The following is a 20,745-nucleotide window of genomic DNA, read 5'->3' on the forward strand; positions in this document are numbered from 1 at the left end:
TTGCTGGTTTGTGGATCCTCCATTTGAAATCTGGAAGGAAACTCATGTTACATTGCTCTGTTCCTTTTTCTGCAATAAGGTTTTCTTGGATGCTGCTCATTGTACCCAGTATATATTTGTTCTGTGTATTTGCTCAGACTCCTTAATTCAATTCCTATGATTTTATTTTTTTCTGTAGCTTTTGAGACCAGCAGAAGAGAGGCCAGAATATGCAAGCAGGAATTTGTAGAGGTGCAAAAAAGGAGATATGAGCAGTTTACCCGGTGCTTTGAGCATGCCTCCGTAGCCATTGACAAGATCTACAAGAGGCTTTGCAGGGACAATAGTGCTCAGGTGTGTAGTGCTCAGGGGCTTTGCCTTAAAAGCCTTACTGGATGCTTTGTTACCTAGAATAAAATAGCACTTGTGGTTTCCAAAGACAGTCTCAGTCCTTAAAAAGAAAATTACAGAAATAAGGACTACAGAAGTTTAGGGTCAGGGAAAGAATAGGCATAAGCCTAAGTATGCTTGACATTAGAGGTAATGTGCAAGCAAAATTGGGAACTATTCAGCTTGGTTTAGTTTTACTCTTTGCTTTTAGCAGACTTGTAAATTATCAGTACATAAGTGTGAAATGTAATTGAGTACTTCATTTAAAAATAACATTGGCTTACACATCAAGTTACACAAATAATAATAATTAGTATAAACAACTGAAAAGTGTAAATCAGTGCCAGTGTTTTGTACAAGGTCTTGAAGTGCCTTCTACCCCACTTAAATATTTAGAAAACATAAAAAGACATAATAGTTTGCAACTTTTAAGAAACATGTAGAAAAATTGTCTCACAATTATCTTCTGTTACTGTTCCTGTATTAATACCAGAAGTCAAGAGGGAACTCCCAAATGCTTTGGTTATGTCAAATTCTGTGGACTGTGGAAATGTTTAAAGGATTGAACTCTCATCTGTCTTGAGATTCTGTGTTTTCCTTCAGCATGTTGTGTCGGTTCGATTTTCTTTCATGATATCTGTAATCTGAGAGGAGACATTTGAAATGAGGGTGAAGTAAGGAAATTTTTCTTACCTGTGTGTGAAGGGGAAGAATCTGTATTATTTTGTCTATTCTGTTAATGAGAAAAATAAACCATGTAGGAAAGATCTTGCCCATCATACCTTTAGTGGTTAGGAAAAATGTGGTTCCTTTAAAATAATGCTTTTAAATTTTGTCCCTGGGAGCTGGGATATAAAGTACAGAGAAAGACTTTAATACAAGCAGTCTTTGTCCAACTCAAAGCTAGGTTCTGTAAAGCTAACCTTTCACCAAATTCACCAAAAAAGGGCAGTTTTGCAAAAATACTGTCCTCCAGGCCAGAAAAGAAGAAATCTGCTTCTGAAGTCTTAACATTTTAATAACTAAAAAAATCAAAGCAGTTACATAAAAAGTGATAAAATCAAGTTTGTTCAGTAGTTGAAAGTTTGGAATTAACAAATATGTGGCACCATATTCTCTGGGAACTGGATACTGTTGCTCTCAGAATGGATGAGCGGGTTCTCTAAAAATGAAGCAAACTCACTGGTTTCCTCACTAGCTCAGGCAGTATTTAAACCTAAAAAATACCTTTCTAAATACTTTGATAAATCTCACTATTAACAATTAAATGTATTTGTTTCAGGCATTCCTTAGTCTTGAAAATCCTGAGGAGCCCTATCTGGAAGGCATTGGCTTTCACTGTGTGGCTCCGGGCAAGCGCTTCATGCCAATGGACAGTTTGTCAGGAGGGGAAAGAACAGTGGCAGCCCTGGCTCTTGTGTTTGCCATACACAGGTAAAAGAACTGTTCTGGGATTATCCAGGGGGAAAAAAAGAAATACTAGGGTATTCTCCAAGTGTCTGGCCAAGTAGGTGGTAGAAATAGACGGTGTTGCATTTACACATGTTAAAAAAATTCTCCTAAATCAAGCATTGCTGAAGTCCTTTATCTGTTGTTAGTTTATATATTCAGTGTAGAATTTCATGTCAATTAAAATATTAACTGTTAATTTCTTGTATATTATTTAATATTAAATGTTAGATGATACTTATTTAATTATAATAAATATAATATGAGACTAATATTGCAAAATACTATCAACTTTATTTATGGAATAAGTAAGTAATTAGAATGTTGATTAACATTTTAGTATTTCAGTTCAAAATATTGTCTTGTCTTCTGCAGCTTTCGTCCAGCTCCTTTTTTCGTTTTGGATGAGATAGATGCTCCACTGGACAACACAAACATTGATAAAGTAAGTTGCTCTTCTGCTGATAATATCTGGTAACTTTTGCAGAAGGGTGGCTACTTCCATTGCAGGGTGTTGGGATACAAAGATTGATTAGCCTGACTGAACCTGTTTTAGATTAGATTGTATTAGGGCTGAAGTAATGAGTCTGTGGGATATGGGAAAAATTTAAATGCTTAATTCAAGTGTGTTTGACTGGTCTCTAAATTGCAAAGATGAGAGGAGGTGGTGAGGAGTGTGAAGGTGTACAGGTATGTTCTGTAGCCCCATGTGGCAGTCTGATCTGGAGGGCACCTGGGAATTGTGCTGCTTAGAATTGGTAAGGCCTTGGAGTTCCCTTGGCTCCAAGAAGCATCTGCATGTGGAAACTAAGTCGTTCTGTCACTGGAGTGTTTCATATAATTGGCTTAGTAACTATTTTTTGCATTAGCACCAATTAAGCTGTTGCTCCAGTCATTTTAGTCACATGACTTTTCTTGATTAAAACACCTTCCCACCCTCTCAATTTATCCTTCCCTTTTTGCCGATAACAGTTCAATGTAACAAGAACTGAGGCTGGAGGACAAACAGCAGAGATTGAAGCTGTGCGTGGCAGCCCCTGGGAGGAGGAGGCTCAGAACAGGGGGGATTGTTTGTAGGGAGGACTCTTCAAGCTTTCCACATAAGCCTGGATTTTCTTCTGAGGAAGCTTTTTTTTTTTTTCCAGAATTTCAGTATTTCTACTAGCATTACTGCTAATGTCAGTCTTGGTAGAGCCTAACAAACAAAAGCAGTTGTTTCAACACCAAACATTTTAGTTTTTCCCCTTATGGCATTAACTATGATGCACCGAGTACCCCAGAGCTTGCTTGGAGGGTACCTCTGGAATAGTTAGCTGGGAAGCTCTACCACTTGTCTGCCAGATAGAATTCAGTTCCTTCTTGGAGATTACTGACTCACTGAGATGTTCCTGAACCTGAATTCCCTAAATAATCCTTGGGATGCAAGTCCACAAGGGTTACCCTGCCTCTGAGGTTGTTTTATCCTGGTGCGGTGTTTCAGCAGCATTAGATGGGATGTAGTGTGGCTATAATGAAGATCCCTAAGGAAGCATTAGGGTTTGGCTCTCAGTGACATGAGCAAAAACAAGATTAAAGAACCTCTGTGAGCTGAGCTTCTGTCAGATGCTGCTCTGCTGATGAGTCTCAGTTGGGACCACTCTAAGATGATGGATTCTGGTTAAATACCAGTGTTGTGTTTTCTGTGTTGCTTTCTTTCTGGACTCAGATGTCTCAAGGCTGATGACTTGCAGCAGTGCAAGCTGATTCCAGGCTTTCCTTTGGTGTTACATCATTTACTGCTGGACTTCATTTCTGCTTTTCATGGAAGCTGTGGTGTGCCAGGTGATGAGCACTGCCCATCTCTGCGCTCTCTGGGGTGGCTGGCTGGCGTGTTTCCTAGCTGTGTCTTGGAGCTGGACAGGGACCTGGATCATGCCCTTGCCTGGTTGTTACCTGGATGACTTTACTAATCTAAATAAGTTCCTTTTGCAGTTAGACATGCCCCAATCCTGTACACATTGAATGAAGGTGAGGATTTCTGGGATGTTGCCAGCTTTCCATACAGGCTACCTGTGATGCATTAACAGATCTGATGGTAGAGTGCACTAGGCACTTTGCCGTACTTTGCCTCTCTGAGGAGACTCATTCTGCCTGGCAGAAGAGAAGTCCCCTTCACACCTAAGGATGTGCTAAGCACCATTCTTGTCAAAGTACTGGAAACAGAGGTGATTTTGCCTCTATGCACCTGGATTTCTCAATTCAAAGAGAGCTAAAATTAAATACTGCAAGTGAGCAAAACTGATCTGTGAAAGATTGTTGCTGGTACTCATTGGCATCCATTTTTTATCATAAGAAATTAATCTGTTTCTTTCCTTTCTTTGATTGATGATGTATTAAAGCAGATCTCTCATAATTGGAACTATACTCTGAAATTATGATAAAAATAATAGAACAAATAGAAGTTTGTAAGTTACTAACAACAGTTCTTCCTGTAACTTACTAACAGGTCTTCTGTTAAACTAATTGCCATGTCATATAGATAGAACTGTGCAGGCAGAGGGCTCATTAAAAATGTACTGGTTTTCCTTTATGCAGCATTTCATTTATATTGGGGGACATTGAATACTCATTAGTAACTTAAATTTTGTACCTTTAAGTTGCATTATCATTGAGAAACTTGCTGCTGTCTGCAGTGAACTAATTTAAGTTCTTACACAGCCAGTAGCAAACTTTTCACCTTTTAAAAAAAAACTTACTTAGGAATTTCCACCTTCCTCTCTAGTTACAGAAAGTAAAATTGTTGTTCATTGGCACTGGTGTTTTTTGTAGCTTTATTCATTGGACTGAACGATTATTTTCTTAAATGTTTTCAAAAAGCAGCACAACTGAGGGGGCTTGTCTTAAAACCATGCAAAATACCTGGCTTTTAATACTGATTTATTTCTCATTTTAGCAGTCTTATTTCATGATGGAATTCTGCAGCTAGCACAGTTCAGTTCTTCCCTCACCATTCCCTAATTACAGCATTGTTTCAGGTTGCCAGAACTAACTGAAATACTTGGTTTCTCTCCAAAGGTCTCGCGTTTCATTAGAGAACAGGCACATGAACAGTCCCAAATGATAGTCATTTCCCTGAAGGAAGAGTTTTTTTGCAAGGCAGATGCATTGATAGGAGTGTGTCCTGAGGTAACAATTAATTATGGTAAATAATGCACATGGGGTTGTTGAAGTACTGGGTTGCACCTGAAGTGTTGCTCCAGTGAATCATGCACACACAGTTGGTGCCTGGCTGTGTCTTGATGTGTAGGCACTGGCTCCAGGGAACATCCTTTGGGGAGCTCAAACTCATGATTGCATCTAATAGTTATGAAATCTTTATTTCATGTACCAGAAGTGTGTTACATAGTGTGATTCTCCTTCTTCTCAGCACGATGATATTATGTTCAGCCAAGTCCTGACGTTGGATCTTACTGAGTACCAAGAGGAGGAAGAGCAAGATACAGCAGAGCAGCCCAGCCATGGTTCTCTCTTCGAATAGTGCATGGATGGTGTTAGGGCCAGGTGACAACAGGAACTGGGTTCACAGCTGATTGTTACAAATCTGAGTTTGAATGTGGCTATTAGAAGTTGACAAGGAAATGTTTGCTTTTCAAGGGAAGCAGTTTTGCAAAATATTAAGGGAATCAACTGCTACTCCTTGATGCAGTTTTGTTATAGAGGCTATTAGCGAGGCTATTTCTGAGGTGTGCACACTGGTACCCAAAGCTTGCATTCTGAGTATTTCAGCTGTACGAAGGGCTGCAGGTTCAGTTCCATAAGTACAGTATCCCAAAGAACAAGCGTCTTGCTTCTCTTAGGAATAGTCCATAGCACCATAGCACTGTTCAGGTGCTCACTGCTCCAGTGAGGACCTTTTGTTTTGTAGCTGCATCTGGTTGCCTTCAGATAGGATTATTTCCACTTTTCTAAAGAGTAAGGTAATGGAATGTGTTCATTATCTTGGGTGACTTCTCTGACAACCACAAAGACTTTACTACTGCAGTCTTAAACAAGTATTAGTTAACTGTACAAAAACTTGCAATGCAGCTCTAGAGCTGCAATGTAACCTTGAAAAATTTCACCTTTGAGCTATTTCACCTCACCAGAATTGGAAAGAATGAGTCAGATGCTATAGAGGCAAATGAAATATATATGAAATATAGAAAAACGTAATGTTATTATGCAGTTGTCCCAGTACACTGAAGTTATTTTGCTGGTTACTTTTTCATCTAAGCGATGAAAGTTAAGGAACTTTTCATCTAAAGTTGATTAAAGAAATTGAAGTTGGTTAAAGAAAACTGAAAGCTGGAATCACTTTATCTGGCTTATGTTCCACCTCTGTGTGTGCTGAAGAGCTTCCCTTGGTTTGTGGTTGTTCATAATAATTATATCTTGTGTTCACTGAGCAGGTTCCTTGGGGGTTGCTTACACATACCTGTCTTGTCATGTGCTATGAGCCCTGGCTTGTGCTGGGCCTGTGGGGATCCAGCCCCAGGGAGGAAGATTATCTGAGCAGGAGTGTTAACATGTTTCACAGGAATACAGATGTTCATCAAATACTTGTGTTATTGCTACACTTCATTGAATAAATTTACTCTGAGGCATGAGTCAGCATCAGTGCCTTAATTCAGAGTCCATAACAGAGGTGTTAGGAGATTAAATGACCCCTTGTTCTTCTGCTTTTGAGGATAAAATAGATGGCCCTCGAGATGGGAGGCTGCTTGACAAGCTACAGTGCAGCAGTATCTGTAAGGGAAGAATCACCAGTGCTGGGTGGGTGTAAGCTGATCTTTACCAAAGGGGAGGGATTTCCTACTGTCACCCAGCTTCAAGCACATGATAAGGAGTTGCACAACTTTAGTGTTTAAATAGTGGTAGTAAACCAGGGTCATAAATACCCCAGTGGTAGTGATGGATTTTGCTTCAGCTTGAAGCAACAGGTGAAGTGTTCTGAGCTGATCATCAGGATTCAAAAGAGCTTGATTATCAAGTTTCCAAAGCAGCCTGTTCATGCTGCAGAAGTTTATGTTAGAGGCTAATCTCACAGATAATACTCTGTGATGCTAAAAGACAACTTTCAGAAGTGATCTTTGTGTAAATAGATCCTTTAAGAGGAACAGGGTGGCTGTGGGCTGCCTGAAGGTCTGCAGGAGCACAGCAGCATCCTAACAGTGCACCTCACTGAAGCTTTTTGTCCCAGGGAGCTGTAGAAAGTGCTTGTTTGACAAGGGAGTTAAGACCTGCCAAACCACAGTTCAGAGAAAAAGATCACCTGCCAGACCCACCCCTTGCCCTTCCTGTAAAATCCCAATACCATGTGACCTGCTCTCAGGAGGCATTACAGAAATCCTTAGGAAACAGCCACAGGAAAACCTGACAGGAGTAATCCTTCAGTCCTGCCTGGTACATGTGCTGGCATCAGCACAATGAACAGCCCTGGACATGTTCTCCTGTATTCACTGAGGTGAGAGCCAGCTGACTGGGAAGCTACAGGTGTGTACCAGTGCTGGCAGCTGCAGTGGGAATTCTGTCATTTTGCCAGGATGATGTAGATGGGGGAAGTAGCAGGTACTGCTGGGCATCGCCCTTCACCCTGGGAGCAGTTCAACCAAAGGCAAACTTACTAGGAATTACCTGCAGATGGATCCTTTGATACTGACTGGGTTTCATTCCACTGCAAGACTGTTATGTACTGTCCAAGCAGAAGGCAGCACAGTCTGTGATGTAGCAGTATTTAAAATATTTCCACAGGAACCCACTGCAGAGAAGTCAGGGTGTGCCTGCCCTGTAGTCTGTCCCTGCAGATGCAGCTCTCTTCCAGCCTTCCCTCCCCAGGTGAACTTGTGCCTTATCAAAGGAAAAAAAAAATCCTCATGTCAAAAGTGGAAAGCAGATGGGTCATCATGCTGTAGGTTCCATAAATGTGGAACAGCACTGTTCTGCAGGACTTGGAGTTCAGAGACTAAAGCCTGCAAGACCCCTGAAGAATCTAGAAACACACCAGCTGCTGGGAGAACTGAAGCCCCTCTTTTTCGAGGCACTTCTGACAGATTCAAATGTTGTTTGGAAGAATTTGGTCCAGGTGGCTTCACATAAACGCAAAAAGAAGTTGCATCTGCTTTTGTCTGACCCTGCAGGTCCTGCCCGAGTGGTCTCGCAGTGCCAGGGGGAATGACTCACTTGACTCTCAAGCTTTACACACGTGACACATTTATGGCTTTAGAAAAGAGAAAGCTAGTATGTACAATTTTATTCCACATAAAATCATGGAAATACCAACTCAAAACTTTCCATGCAGCAGATGTAAAACACCTGCTGTAAAAAAGCTTCTGGGGTGGGCCTTGTGCGCTTGGGGCTTTTTCATTCAAGACTGGGTATATCATTATCTGGCTGCTTGACCCTCTTAGGAGAATCAGTGCTGCTTTCTCCTAACTTCCTTTTAGCACAGTCCACACATGAAGTTCCTGGGGTGAGAGAGGGGAAAGAAAACACATTAATACTCCTACATCCATGTGCTTGGTGTATTTTTTATTATAAGCACCAGCTAGCAAGATAAACACAATCCTGGTTCCCCTGAGGTTCTCATACTTGGATTCTGGGCTCAAGCTCTTCCCCCCCAAACTGGTCTCTAGTACTGACACAAAAAACAGCTCAGGATTCAGCTGCCTTTTGCCAAAGCTAACGCTTGTGGAGCTCACATTTGAGTCTGGATCCCTTATTCAGATGCCCCAGCTTGAGCTGGAGGGTTGAAATAGATTACTCCAGTGGTCCCAAATTGACCATTCCTGAAGTCTGCAATAAAAATCCTCGGTGTAAGCTGCTGTTGGAAGTACATAAACAGTGTAAAGAGAGAGTAACATGGATGGAATAAAAATTTCTTCAAAACCAGAACATTAGCTTACATTTTAGGGAGTATTATGCACAGTAATCCTCTTGGGTTTTTTGCTTGGTCTGTATTCTGAACTACAAGTAAACAGGTGCTAAAACTGCCTAAAGATGGTGCTAACAAGTTACTAAAGACTGTTAAGAGGGATGTTAAGAAGAACTCCAATAAATTGTACTCAAGGTTTTGGTTTCTTTTCTACCCAATTGTACTTTATTGAAAATGGAATTTATGAACTCAGTTGAGAGAAGGGTAAGTATAAAATCCCACTGAAATTACAAAACTAATCTGAGGCTTTACACCTGCACACAAGTGTATTAGAGCTTGTGTACTTTCTTTATTGGGAAAGAGCAGGGGTTTTTGGCAGTGCAGGAGGTGAAAGACCCTTACATGCAGTACCGGATGGTGTTTCTATACAATTCTGATGTTGGCTGCAGCAGCACAGATCTCTCAGAAGTGGAATCTTTTAAAATTAGTTTGCTGTATTTTTTCTGTCAATTAGAATGTATTATTACTCAGGTTATTCACAGAAATACCACAAAGAAATCTGAACCACACCCTTGAGATTCACTCTTCCTGACCCCCTTAAGGAAGGCCTTTAGAACAGAAACCTGTATTTGGAAATCTAAGCCTAATATATTAATGATGTTAGCATGTAAAAGCTCCAGAAAAGGTATATGAAAAGTTACTAACATCGACCAGAGTACTCTGTGGTAATACTATAATTTGTCATTTGATAGACCTGAAAAGGCCATCAGCTACCTGCTGCTAGGCAGGAAGAAAACCAGAGAGTAAAAAAAGAGCCTTTAGCAAACTTCAAGAGCTAAATCAGAGCTCTGGACACAAATTACTTTGGAAATAAGAGGGGTATTTTTCTGGTGTTGGTAGGATTGTGGAGCTGTCTGTGAAATAAAAATGTTACTTACCCAACAGCGTTGTGCTGTCCACCCGATCAGCATCTAGAGAAGTGTAAGAGACATCAGCAACTCACATGAGCATCCAGGAAGTTTTTATACTTTTATGCACCATCCCAAAACAGCAAACTTGTATTTAGAATCTCAGAATAGTCTAGGTTGAAAGAGATGTTAAAACTCATCCAGTTCCACCCAACCTGCCATGGGCAGGGACATTATTCCAGGTTGCTCTAAGCCCCATCCAGCCTGGCAGGGATGGGCAGCCACAGCTTCTCTAGGCAACCTGTGCCAGGGTCCCACCACTCTGGTCGTACAAACACATCCTCTTTAATCTAAATCTATGCTCTTTCAGTTTGCAGCCATTTGTCCTTGTCCAAAAGTTCCTCTCCAACTCTCTGGTTGCCCCTTTAGGCACTGGAAGGCTGCTGTTAAGATCTCCCTAGAGCCTTCTCCAGGCTGAACACCCTAGGTTCTCACAGGCTGTTTCCAAAGCAGAGGTACTCCAGCCTCTGATAATCTTTACTGCTCACCTCTGGACCCACTTCAGCAGCTCCATGTCTGATGTGCAGCTCTGCAGGTGGGGTCTCACCTGAGCAGGGCAGAGGAGCAGAAAGCCCCCTCTGCCCACGCTGGGGTCTCAGCCCAGCACAGGGGAGTTTCTGGGATGGGGCCTGTCCAGCTCTCAGCCACCAGCACCCCCAAGTCCCCCCCCCACCCAGGGTTGCTCCATCTGCTCATCCCCAGCCTGGATTTGTGCTTGCAATTGCTCTGACCCAGCTGCAGAACCTTGGCCTTGCTAAACTTGGTGATTGCACAGCCCTCCCTCTCCAGCCTATCCAGGTCTCCCTGATGTGAGCCCTTCCCTACAATCACAGCCCTCAGCTTGCTGTTATCTGCTGAGGACACACATGAGCTCATAGTCTACATACCAATCAAAGCCATTACATGGTCCTGGTCCTAATACAGACTCCTGGGAGACAGCTTCCATCAGTTTCCATCCACACATAAAACCATTGATCACAGTGTGACCATCAAGCCCATTTTTTACCACATCCCCCAAGTCTTTCTTTTTTCCCCTTTTAAAAGTGGAGGTTACGTTTCCCGTTTTCAGTCAGTGGGAACTTCCCCAGTTGACACAACTTTTCAAATATGGCTAAGCAACTTCATCATGGCTTAGCAGATTGAGAATTCCACCAGGACATGGTTACTCCAGCCCAGGCTACTACCAACCCTGACCTCAGGTCCAGCTGAGCCTCTCTGTTGAGCTCTCCATTACCTCTCCTAGGAAGTGGTCCTCAAGGCATTCCAGGATTCCTGGACTGCCTGTGGTTTCCTATGTTCCTTTCCCAGTGAGTGTCCAGGGCCCTGTAGTCCCCCCAGTGTGCATCAGGCTTATTTTGGTTCTGCGTTTCTCATTTCTTTAATATAACACTTTTAACAAACTCTTCTTGCTACATTTTAGAAGAGAGTTTGTAAACAGGCATAAAAAACCAAACCCTGACTGTTGATGTACAGAGCAGTTCTGCACACCTGAAAATAGTTTTGCTTGGGATCTTGACTTGTAAATGAGATGAGATTTTTAAATCTGAGTAAGGTCCCTCCTCTTGCAAGTCAAACTGCCTCAAATCTCACTTGTATGATAAATATTTTTTTCTAGCCTTCATGGAAAGAACATAATGCAGTCTAATTGGAATATTCATCAAGTCACAAAAACGAGGATATTAATTTGGTGATTAACTTTCAGGAAAAGGTTCCTGCTATGCACCACCTAGAAATAATTTTGGAAAAAACAGTTTCACTGAAATTATAAATAAAAGAGCTGTCAAATAGCAATGCTTCCCAAGGTCATTTAGTTATTTTCCTCTGTTCTCTGGATAAACCAAAACAGAATTGTCCTTGTTTGGAAAACATTAAAGAAATCTCCTTCTTTAGACATACAGCTGTTTCTCTTCATTCTCTTTGTAACTCTTAGTGTACTAAGCCAAATGCTTACTGGATGCACTGATTTAATTTCCCATTCCATGCTCAGTCAGATACTGTAGCTCAACCAGCTTATCCCACCATTTAATCCCTTCAATTCCTAGTCTCTGTCCCTGACAAGTCAGATTTCTGGAAGCAGTTCACATTATAAATACATGTTAAGTAAATACCTTTACCAAATACTAACAAAGAGACAAATCCAGAATTCAAGATGAAATTTGCATGAATCCACAGACCTCCAAAATCCACAGATTTAAAAAAAAAAATTACAGTTTGGCCACATGTTTCAACTCTGCATGTCCCCCACAAGCAACAAAGCTGCACACGAGTGCCTCAGATCAGCTGCAGTGCTCAGGCAGGGCAAACTGCCCAGTACTTGTTCCAGATTGTGCTGTTGAAGAGGCCACATTACCTGGACTTCTCTGTTTGCAGATTTGAGCAGTCAGATCCTGGACATACTCTGGGAATTGTTGGAAGCAGTCCCCATAGGACACCACTTTTATTCCATGCAGCAGCATATCTGCCTGCAGCTTAAAAAAGTGGTCTTCATTTTCTTTAAGCACCAACATGTAATGTTCTAGATCCACTTTGTTCTTTACTGTGTAAAGAAAAAGAGCTTGGAATATCTGGTCACGCAGAGTCTCTCCACAACCCAAAAACAAAAAAGATTTGCTTCGGTACAAGTTCTGAAGAACCTCCTGAGAAGGAATAGAAACAAAGAAGAGTCACATTTACTTCAGCAGACAAAAGCCAAGGTCAGAACTTTTAAAGTACATCAGCCAGAAAAGGACCAGCAGAGCAGAACCTCACTAGTGACCTGAAAAAAACAAATGTTTTAGGACCAGGCCAAACTGACATTTCATAACCACTGTTCCTACACAAAAAAGGCAAAATTATAATGCAAATACAATTTTGTTGCAACAGGATGATCTTTAAGGCCCCTTCCAACCCAAGCCATTCCATGGAATTTCAATAGGCATGTAAGTGTTGCCAGCAAGGGAATTTAAATGGAAAGAATTAGGGTGACAGAATACAGTGATCCTGTTAGGTCAGTCTCTAAATAAGGAAAATTAATATTCTTGACCAAAAGTTTCACTTCCTATGACAGCTAAGACAACATTAAGTCCAGGATCCAGAGCTGATACCAGTTGAAACCCCCTAAGAAACCTAGCAATCATATGATGATGAATCCTTGTCCTGGTGTCCAGTATTTTGAGGGTCCTGTTCTTTCAAAGGATAAATACAAACTCTGACATCCAGCTGAGGGGTTTGGTTGTGATTTACACAGCCACAGTACCCAAGGGCATAGATTGCCCTTGCAACAGAGTCACCTTTCTGAATAATCCCTCTGGTCTCCCTCTGATTTATATGATCCCACAGAGCCTTATGTATCTTGTCTGCAGTGATTACAAGAGAACTGTTTTGCAAAACATAGTCAAAATCTTAAAAATCACACAAACCATGACTTCAGGATCTTGAGTAACATCTTTATATCCCGAGGGATCAAGCACCATTCCACAGGGATCTGTATATAAGCCGTGAATATGAAGAACTCCATATTTTACATGGCCCCTTGCCCACTGAAGAACCTAAAACAGATCATGCAAGATACATCCCTTTGTTATAATATGCCACATTCACCATGAATCTGCGAAACTATACAACTGAACTGACTTAAACAAGTCCTTAAAGTCCTTAAAGCAGAAATAAGTCCTTTTGCACTTTCCTACAGCAAGAGATTGCAATTACCAATTACACAGCTCACTTTAAATCATAACAAAAAGGTGATGGCTGATACTGCAGCTGTCTTTGGCTTTTTGGGTTAAACAGCCAGTCAACCAAGAAGCAACTTCCAGGAGCACTGACAGAAAAGGTATGAACAGCAAATTAACTACCAGCCAGATGAAATTCTATTTGGAATTTTAACAATGACTTTATATAAGTTAAGCAATTTGTGGGTTTTTCCCAGTAAATGACAGGGAACTGGTTAACAAGTATGTCACATGAAATTCTCCTTGGTAACTGTTACCAGATTATTCATAATAAAGAGATACGTAAAAGAAATGTTTGGGCATCTGCTGTAGCTTATAGACATGCTTTAATAATTAACAACTTTTAGTCTTGATTCTTTAAACAGGAAAACATCTTTCAGTGCAGCTTATGTGCTAACTTGTCATATATTAAATCTAATGATGTTACTGCTCTCATCATACCTTATCCTTATCTTTAAGGTCTAAAGATTCCATAGGTTTACCCTGTTGCTGACCAAATATTTCAAGCAAATTATCATAGTTTGTAGTCAGAACCATTGTGCCTCTCTCCATCAGCCTCAGGATGGATTGCAGAACCACAGGGTTCTGAATGTGTTGTTCTAAATTATCAAACACCTCCATTAAGCAATCCTGGAAGAAGTTGGGCTTCGTGTCTCCGGTACGCTGAGGAAAGAGGAGAGGAACATCCATCAGGCTCTGTTACAACTGCCTCCCATAGGAATCCACACCATCGGGCTACTTAATGCCACAGCATTCCTTTAAGAGAGGCCTTGAACAGCACACCAACCAAAATCACCCAAAACAAATCTCTGTTTGTTCCAGTGCTCTTGCCTCTTTTTAGTGTAGCTCCAAACAATTGTCTGGGTGTCTCAAGAGAGCTTGTAATACAAGTACAATAAAACAACACTAAAATTAGCTTACCCTGGATTCAGACATACCTGTGTTTTATCAGTATTCAGCTATTCAATATATCCTGGATATCCCTGGGATATACTATTAAAGGGAGAGGGGGAGGTTTCTGTTTTTTCATTCCTGGTTGAGAAAACTTTATTAATGATTAAATCTGCTATGAACACATGCAGACTTATTGTCACACTCGGCCTGTTGAGAGGCCCAGCCTACAGTTAAGCACTATGTCTGTCACCCAGATTATTTCAGCTGGAAGGAAGACTTGGCAAAGTTTAACACAGTTTGAAAACCTCTGGAAACTCGGATGACTGAGACTGGGCATGCATGAGGTGTCCTCAGGGAAGTGTGAGCTGCACCGGTGATTCTCAATGTGTGGCTCAAGGTCAACATGCACTTCCAGGGTCTCTCCTGTTATAGCCACAGATATAGAAATTCCTCTTTCACTTCAAATATTTAATAGTCAGGACTCTTGTTTGCATTAATTCTGATGAATAGTTACTTATACTAAAACTCAGGGATTTTTCAGCCTCCCCAAAATGTACAATGTGCTGTATGATTACTCACAAAATTTCCATTTTTACTAGAAAATATTCAACTTTTGGAAGTAGTGCTTCCTTAGAACAAAAGTTCTGTTATACAGAACTAGTATGTACAAACTAGGTGTAGAAATTAACAGATGTTATAAACATACTCACTGGTGACATCTTCCTGATGAGATCATGTGCAACCACAAGCAGGTCTCTCTCTTTGATTACTTTCTTACGGAATTCAGCAACATCCCCCGGGTGCAGCACCTCCAGCTGCTCAGCTGCTCCAAGGACAGCCTCAATGCAGCTTCTCCAGGAACAGAGTGCTGGGATTCCTGGGGCTACTGCAGCACTCACCCCAGTCCCAATCACCAGGAGAAGGTCCCGAGGCTGCTTTCTTACGAGACTTTTTAAGAATTTTCTTGAACACAGAAAACAAAAGTGTTCATTGTTCACAGCGTGTTTCCTGGCTTGCCTGAGGAGCTCAGGGACTGATTCCAGAAGTTCACCTGAGCCATTAAAGCTTCTGCAAAACACCAACCAACCAACAGGAACAGAGTTCTCCATTCCTACACAAGGAATGAAATGGGCAGCCACAAGAAGCTCAAGGCCTCTCCCTAACCAACAATAACCTTGAAGCCTTTTTGCCATTTCAGACAAATAAATGTGAATGGTCAATGCCAGCCAAAAAAATGGCAACAACTTCAAATCACTACTATCTCTGAAATACAAATTCACAATTGCCAATTTCCAGGCCACTGGGCAAGCCAAACACCACTTCCAATGAAATATTGAAAGAAGTAGGCAAAAGATTGTCCACTGACTGAACTAAAACATGTGATAGAAAGGAAGTAGAACTATTTCAAAGGGACAAGTCACAATGTTTCAAGAAAACAAACCTTTGGGCTTTTTCTGGGAAAAAGTGAAATATTTTATTCTCATTTATGATCCCTGTACGATATGTGAACATAGCAGTCATGCTGCTTCAGATCAAAGGTTCATCCAACTCACTATTTAGACATTACTACCCACAGATCCCTCTCAGAGGTGTGTTGGTGTTACATCCATAGTCTCTGCACAAATCTGCACAGGGAACTGTGAGAAAAATCTGCCTTTCATGATTACTCAGCAAAGAAGTGAAAATGCATATAAACCATATAGCAAAATCACTTCTGTACAAACAAGGATTTCAGTAGTACAGAAACACAGAACTCCCCTGACTTTCCAAACTACTGTTACAGATTTTCAGTTCCTGGTAACATGGTAATAAAGATTATTAACACCTCTTATTTCACAATCCCCTGAAACTGTCTAGGTCAAACTATAATGTTCAACTTGAAACAGCCTCAGGCAAAGCAATAAACATGTAGGTATGGCTGCCAGCTAGTGCCTACAAATGAAATGTGTTTGATGACACCATGCCTTCCTGCTACATTTAGCCCAAATTGTTTCCTCAGATTATTTATTCCTCATAAACAACTTCAGTGAGCATGAAGTACTTGGTCAGTGAAGAAGCTAGTAGCTTCCAGGATAATTTCAAGTTTTCAGGCATGATGTTGTTCTTGCATTCAATATCCAGTAGTTTATTCCCACCATGGTTTCAGATTTGCATTAAAAGACAGTTTTGTATCAACTCTAATACAAGTTACCTGAATTTCTGCTCACTTCTAATTGTGGCCCCTTCTGGTGAATCCATCTCTGAGCCCTGAATAAAACAAAAAGTAAAATAATTCGTAATGCTTCTACCTTAGAAAAAGCCAAAACCAAAATCAGATGTATTTTTCTCTTTATTCCTATCAACTATTTTAGTATCAAGGCTCCATGTGACACATTCCAGTCAAGCAAGGCACTGATGGAAACAAACCTACCAAAGGACAAGCGTGCAAACTCAGCACAGCTCCAGTTAAGCTTCCAAATGCCATAGGACTGAGACAACAGAGATGCAGCTATTCATGCAGCTAAAAAATACTTGTGTCTAAATTCAAGATAAAATTTATCATACTCACTAAAACGACAAGTAATTTCAAGTCAATGAATGAGTTCCTTGATTTTTTTTTTTTTTTCAGCAGTTTATTCAATCCAGTTTGTGGAAATCAGACTTCCACATGACATCCTGCTCACAAGAAGTCCTCTGAGAGCCACCTGGCTACATGACCAGACTGCAGGATATTTTATTTAAAATACTTGCTGAGAAAAAAACAACTTATTTCTGTATCATCTATTTTGTCTGAAATGCGAGAAAGACTCTGTCTTTGGCAGGAGAACTGGCTATGGGATCATTATTTAGAAATCCCCAAGTTTCATTACATGGATTTATTTTTTTATGAGGATGTATTTGTTGTTTGGCTTTGTGATAGTTTTTGGTGGTGGTGATGGCAAACTGCAGTCCCTAATCCCTCAAATAAACATTGTGCCAGACCTTAGGGCTCCTAAGGTAGTTGCCAGCTCTCACATGCATGTGCTGAAAGATAATCTGGAAGCAAGAGGCTCCAAGTTCAGAGAGTATTTGACTAACAAAAATCCCCAAACCTAACAAAAAAAAAAAAAAAAAAAAAAAAAAAGCAAACTACTCTGACCCCCCTACACAAAAAAACCAAAATTTAAAAACTCACAAAAAACCTCCAACTAACCAACCCACTAAAAAAGCCAAAACAACCTCCCCCAAAAACAAACAAACAAAAAAACCCACCCCTAAACCACAGATGTCTTCAGCAAATGCACTCAGGGTGTCTTTTAAGGTGGAAAAATATTTCCTTGTAATACTCATTTTCTCTGTACTCCCTTCCCTGACCCATAGTATCCTACGGAGGTACCCCACTTTGATTATTAGCATATCCAAAAATAAGGACAATAATCTTCTAGGGCAAAGCACTTCAAAATCACACAGAACCATCAAGGCTGGCAGAAACCTTCCAGGTCATCAAGGCCACCACCCTTGCATCACCATAATCACCATAAAACATGCTCCCAGGTGCCACAAGACTCCTTCACACATGGGAACATTATGAGTGCACAATGCAAAAACAACACAGGAAGGAAGGGCAGCTTACTTTTCTGGAAAAGATAGTTCTTATTTTCTAACCCCATTCAAGAAAGCTTTATTAATTACAACTCCCCAAATTTAATAAAAGCATCTCACCACGGGCTGCTGTCAATAGCATTTCAGACCTCGCTGTTCCCTTTTAGCCCCCAAAGGTGCTTTCTGGAAGGCCCGATGTGCAAGGAAGTGGGAGCAATGTTCCCTCAATCCTCACAGAGAAATAGCTGCCATAAGCTGATGCCTTGGGTTTTAGCTTTTACATTTTTCAGATTATCTGGTGCCTGGTATGTAACTGTGAAACTTCATATCAGGTGTTAGTGAGTTCTCTTCCCAGGATAGTTAGACACAACAATCCCTTCCCAGCTAGAGAATCAAGGACAATCCTTACCCAAAAACCATAACTGGTGAAGGGAAGGGGTAAACCAGGGGGTTGAGACTTCATGGCCTGGGGCTGTGGTTGGATAATTAACCCCAATACGTAGATGAACCAAAACTTATAAAAGTGTAAAAACTTGTGACTGGGATCCATCTTGGATCCATCCTGGGTGTAGCCCCGGCCAGGATCTTGCACTGCCCAAGGCCTTTCAATACCTATTTTATTCTTTTTTTGCTCTGTCTAGTCTCTGCTCCAGGTCAGCCTCTCTAGGCATCAAAGCGATGGAGGTCAAATCTCCCGGTCGTCCGGAGCTGCTCCGGACACCGCAGCCGCTTTTCCACAAGGAAACACTGAAACTCTGACAACAGTGTTCCCACAAGGATTCCTCGCGGCAGGCTGGGAGCGTGAGCCCGCTGTGATCCAGGGATGCCTGACAGCCGGGATGGGAGCTGGCTCCTTATCCAGCACAACGAGGGGTATCGGAACAACTTTTAATCTCACATCGTTCCTGCTCCACACACTCCGTTTGTATCAGTGAAAAAATAGCTCTGTTCACCGGTTGAAACTCCGGGTCACCGGGCTGACTCGACGAAGCGAGTGCTTCCAGGCACTTTCATATCTGAAAACGGCCTAAAAATTGACCGCAAAGGCAGCCGCGGGAAAAGAACGCCTCGTAATTCCTCTGAGGAAAAGCAGGGCCGGGGCCGCTGCTCCCGCCGGCCCCAATTCCCTGACGGCTTCCGGGAGCGACCCGGACGGGCTCTGTGCCCAGCCTTCCCTCCGACCGGGAAACAGCAGCCCCGCCGCCGAGGTTCCGCACGGCTCCGAAATGCACATTCCAATTAAAATCGTTCCTCAAACCCCCGGGGCTGTCGGCGGGGAGGTGAACGGGTCTGTCCCCTAGGTTCCAGTCCGGGAACGGGCACAGGACTGTCCGCGCTCCCTAAAAACGCCCTGAGAGGCAAGAGCACCCAGTGCGGCTCTGTGTGAAACCCAGCAGCCAGCTCTCTTACAGGAAAAAGCGAACTGGGTAACCCGCACGTTAAGCAGTTAGTAGTCTGAAAACGTACTGGTGATAGAGGCGTTTTAGATGAAAAACATTGCGGTGAGGAGAATGCAAAACAAAACCAAAAAAAGAAAAAAAAAGAAGGGCTAGACGGCCGCGTTACCTTGGACGGCTCTAGCGGCGGCACGGCGGGGCTGGCGGGGGCGGCCGCGGCATCGTGAGGCGGGCGCTGTGACAGCGGTGACACGGGCCAGCGGGCACGGCCACCTGCGAGGAGAGCAGGACAGCGGGGCAGCGCGGCGCCCACACAGCTGCCTCTCCTCAGCGAGTCACACCCACAGCGCCTCCTCCCTTCCAACCCTCTTTTTTTTTTTTTTTTTTTTTTCGTTAAGTTTTTAGTATCTTAAAGCCAGAGTGTAAAAAAGCTTCCAGGTCCCACCTCCCTTTGAAGCGCCTTGCTTTAATCCCGGCAGTCGGGTGGGTAAGGGCTGTGATTGTTCCAAAGGAGGCTGTAACAGACCTGTACCCCCAAATTCCAGTTGCAAAGCTGCATTGAAAATGCATAGTTCTCCGGTTTTAATTCCATAACTGGAGTTTTCAAAACTATGTGCAGAAGGAATTCTTTGCTGTGAGGCTAATAAGGCCCTGGGACAAGTTGCCCAGAGAAGCTGTGGCTGCCCCATCCCTGGCAGTGTCCAAGAACAGGGCTTGGAGCAACCTGGGATAATGAAAGGTATCCATGGCAGAGGGTGGAACAAGATGAGCTTTAAAGTCCCTTCCAATACCAACCAGTCTGTGATTTTATGATTCTGCTCATGATACCATTTTATAGACTTTTGAAGACCTGAGGAATTTCTTGGCACAAGGTTCCCCCTTTCCTTTGTTTCTCTAGTCAGCCATTTCCATTGTTTTTGGGTACAGTCAGGACGCACAGGTTTTGCATGTCCATGTGATAGATTTGACCATTCTGTTATGTTCATGAAATGCCAGAGTTGGATTGATATTCTGTAATAGTTTTAGGAAGAATTTTGGTGATTATACCCAGGTTTAAAGATGACATATAAGCACAGTTTTTACTCCATATCCAGTGTTTTGAAGAGAACAATTGTATTGAGCACTGTGAAATCACTGACTTTCAGTCTGTGTAAGAACACTGTGTCCTTGTGAACTGTCTGTGTTATTTATAGTCCCAGACAACAGTTCTTGCTTTGCTATTAGTCTTATATTGCTATATTGCAACCTCTGGAAAGGCTAGACAAATATTTGGAGAATTGTATTCCTAGCAAAAGGTAGATGGAGGGTAGAATCAATGAGAACAGGGAAGGAAAGGAAGAATGTGAGTAGCCTCACCTGAAAACGGACACATGATTGAGTTGGGGAAACTCTAAAGTTTTTCCAGCTCTTTGCCTTCCACCCTTCACTGCTGCCAGTCAAGCAGCAAGGAATTTCAACATGCTGATATTGAGGGTTTTGTAAACCTGAAGGTCAAAGACACTGTGTTT

At 42.0% G+C, this 20,745-nt stretch overlaps 2 protein-coding genes across 5 annotated transcripts in view; one reads left to right on the forward strand and one right to left on the reverse strand.

The window, feature by feature from the left end:
• Nucleotides 1-6,544, forward strand: part of SMC1B (structural maintenance of chromosomes 1B) — a 29,919-nt gene extending 23,375 nt beyond the window's left edge. The window contains exons 21-25 of the mRNA XM_056514623.1: nucleotides 179-333; nucleotides 1,652-1,803; nucleotides 2,194-2,263; nucleotides 4,873-4,983; nucleotides 5,225-6,544. Coding sequence (XP_056370598.1) covers nucleotides 179-333; nucleotides 1,652-1,803; nucleotides 2,194-2,263; nucleotides 4,873-4,983; nucleotides 5,225-5,335 — 599 coding nt within the window. The 3' untranslated portion in view covers nucleotides 5,336-6,544. The remainder of the gene's footprint in view (nucleotides 1-178; nucleotides 334-1,651; nucleotides 1,804-2,193; nucleotides 2,264-4,872; nucleotides 4,984-5,224) is intronic.
• Nucleotides 6,545-8,046: 1,502 nt separating this feature from the next.
• FAM118A (family with sequence similarity 118 member A) lies at nucleotides 8,047-19,584 on the reverse strand. Of its 4 annotated transcripts, none has more exons than XM_056514665.1 (8): nucleotides 19,407-19,584; nucleotides 16,471-16,526; nucleotides 14,990-15,242; nucleotides 13,827-14,048; nucleotides 13,074-13,202; nucleotides 12,026-12,311; nucleotides 9,646-9,678; nucleotides 8,047-8,300 (listed from the first exon to the last, which is right to left on the reverse strand). In XM_056514665.1, the coding sequence occupies exons 2-8, from the start codon at nucleotides 16,515-16,517 to the stop codon at nucleotides 8,197-8,199; spliced, it is 1,074 nt and encodes a 357-aa protein (XP_056370640.1). In that variant the 5' UTR covers nucleotides 16,518-16,526; nucleotides 19,407-19,584; the 3' UTR covers nucleotides 8,047-8,196. The 4 variants fall into 4 exon arrangements, with proteins under 4 accessions (XP_056370640.1, XP_056370656.1, XP_056370648.1 ...); XM_056514681.1 differs by lacking the exon at nucleotides 19,407-19,584 and adding an exon at nucleotides 18,453-18,932; XM_056514673.1 differs by lacking the exon at nucleotides 19,407-19,584 and adding an exon at nucleotides 17,961-18,423.
• Nucleotides 19,585-20,745: the final 1,161 nt, after the last annotated feature.

This window comes from Oenanthe melanoleuca, chromosome 1A (assembly GCF_029582105.1).
Source record: "Oenanthe melanoleuca isolate GR-GAL-2019-014 chromosome 1A, OMel1.0, whole genome shotgun sequence".
NCBI classification, from domain to species: domain Eukaryota; kingdom Metazoa; phylum Chordata; class Aves; order Passeriformes; family Muscicapidae; genus Oenanthe; species Oenanthe melanoleuca.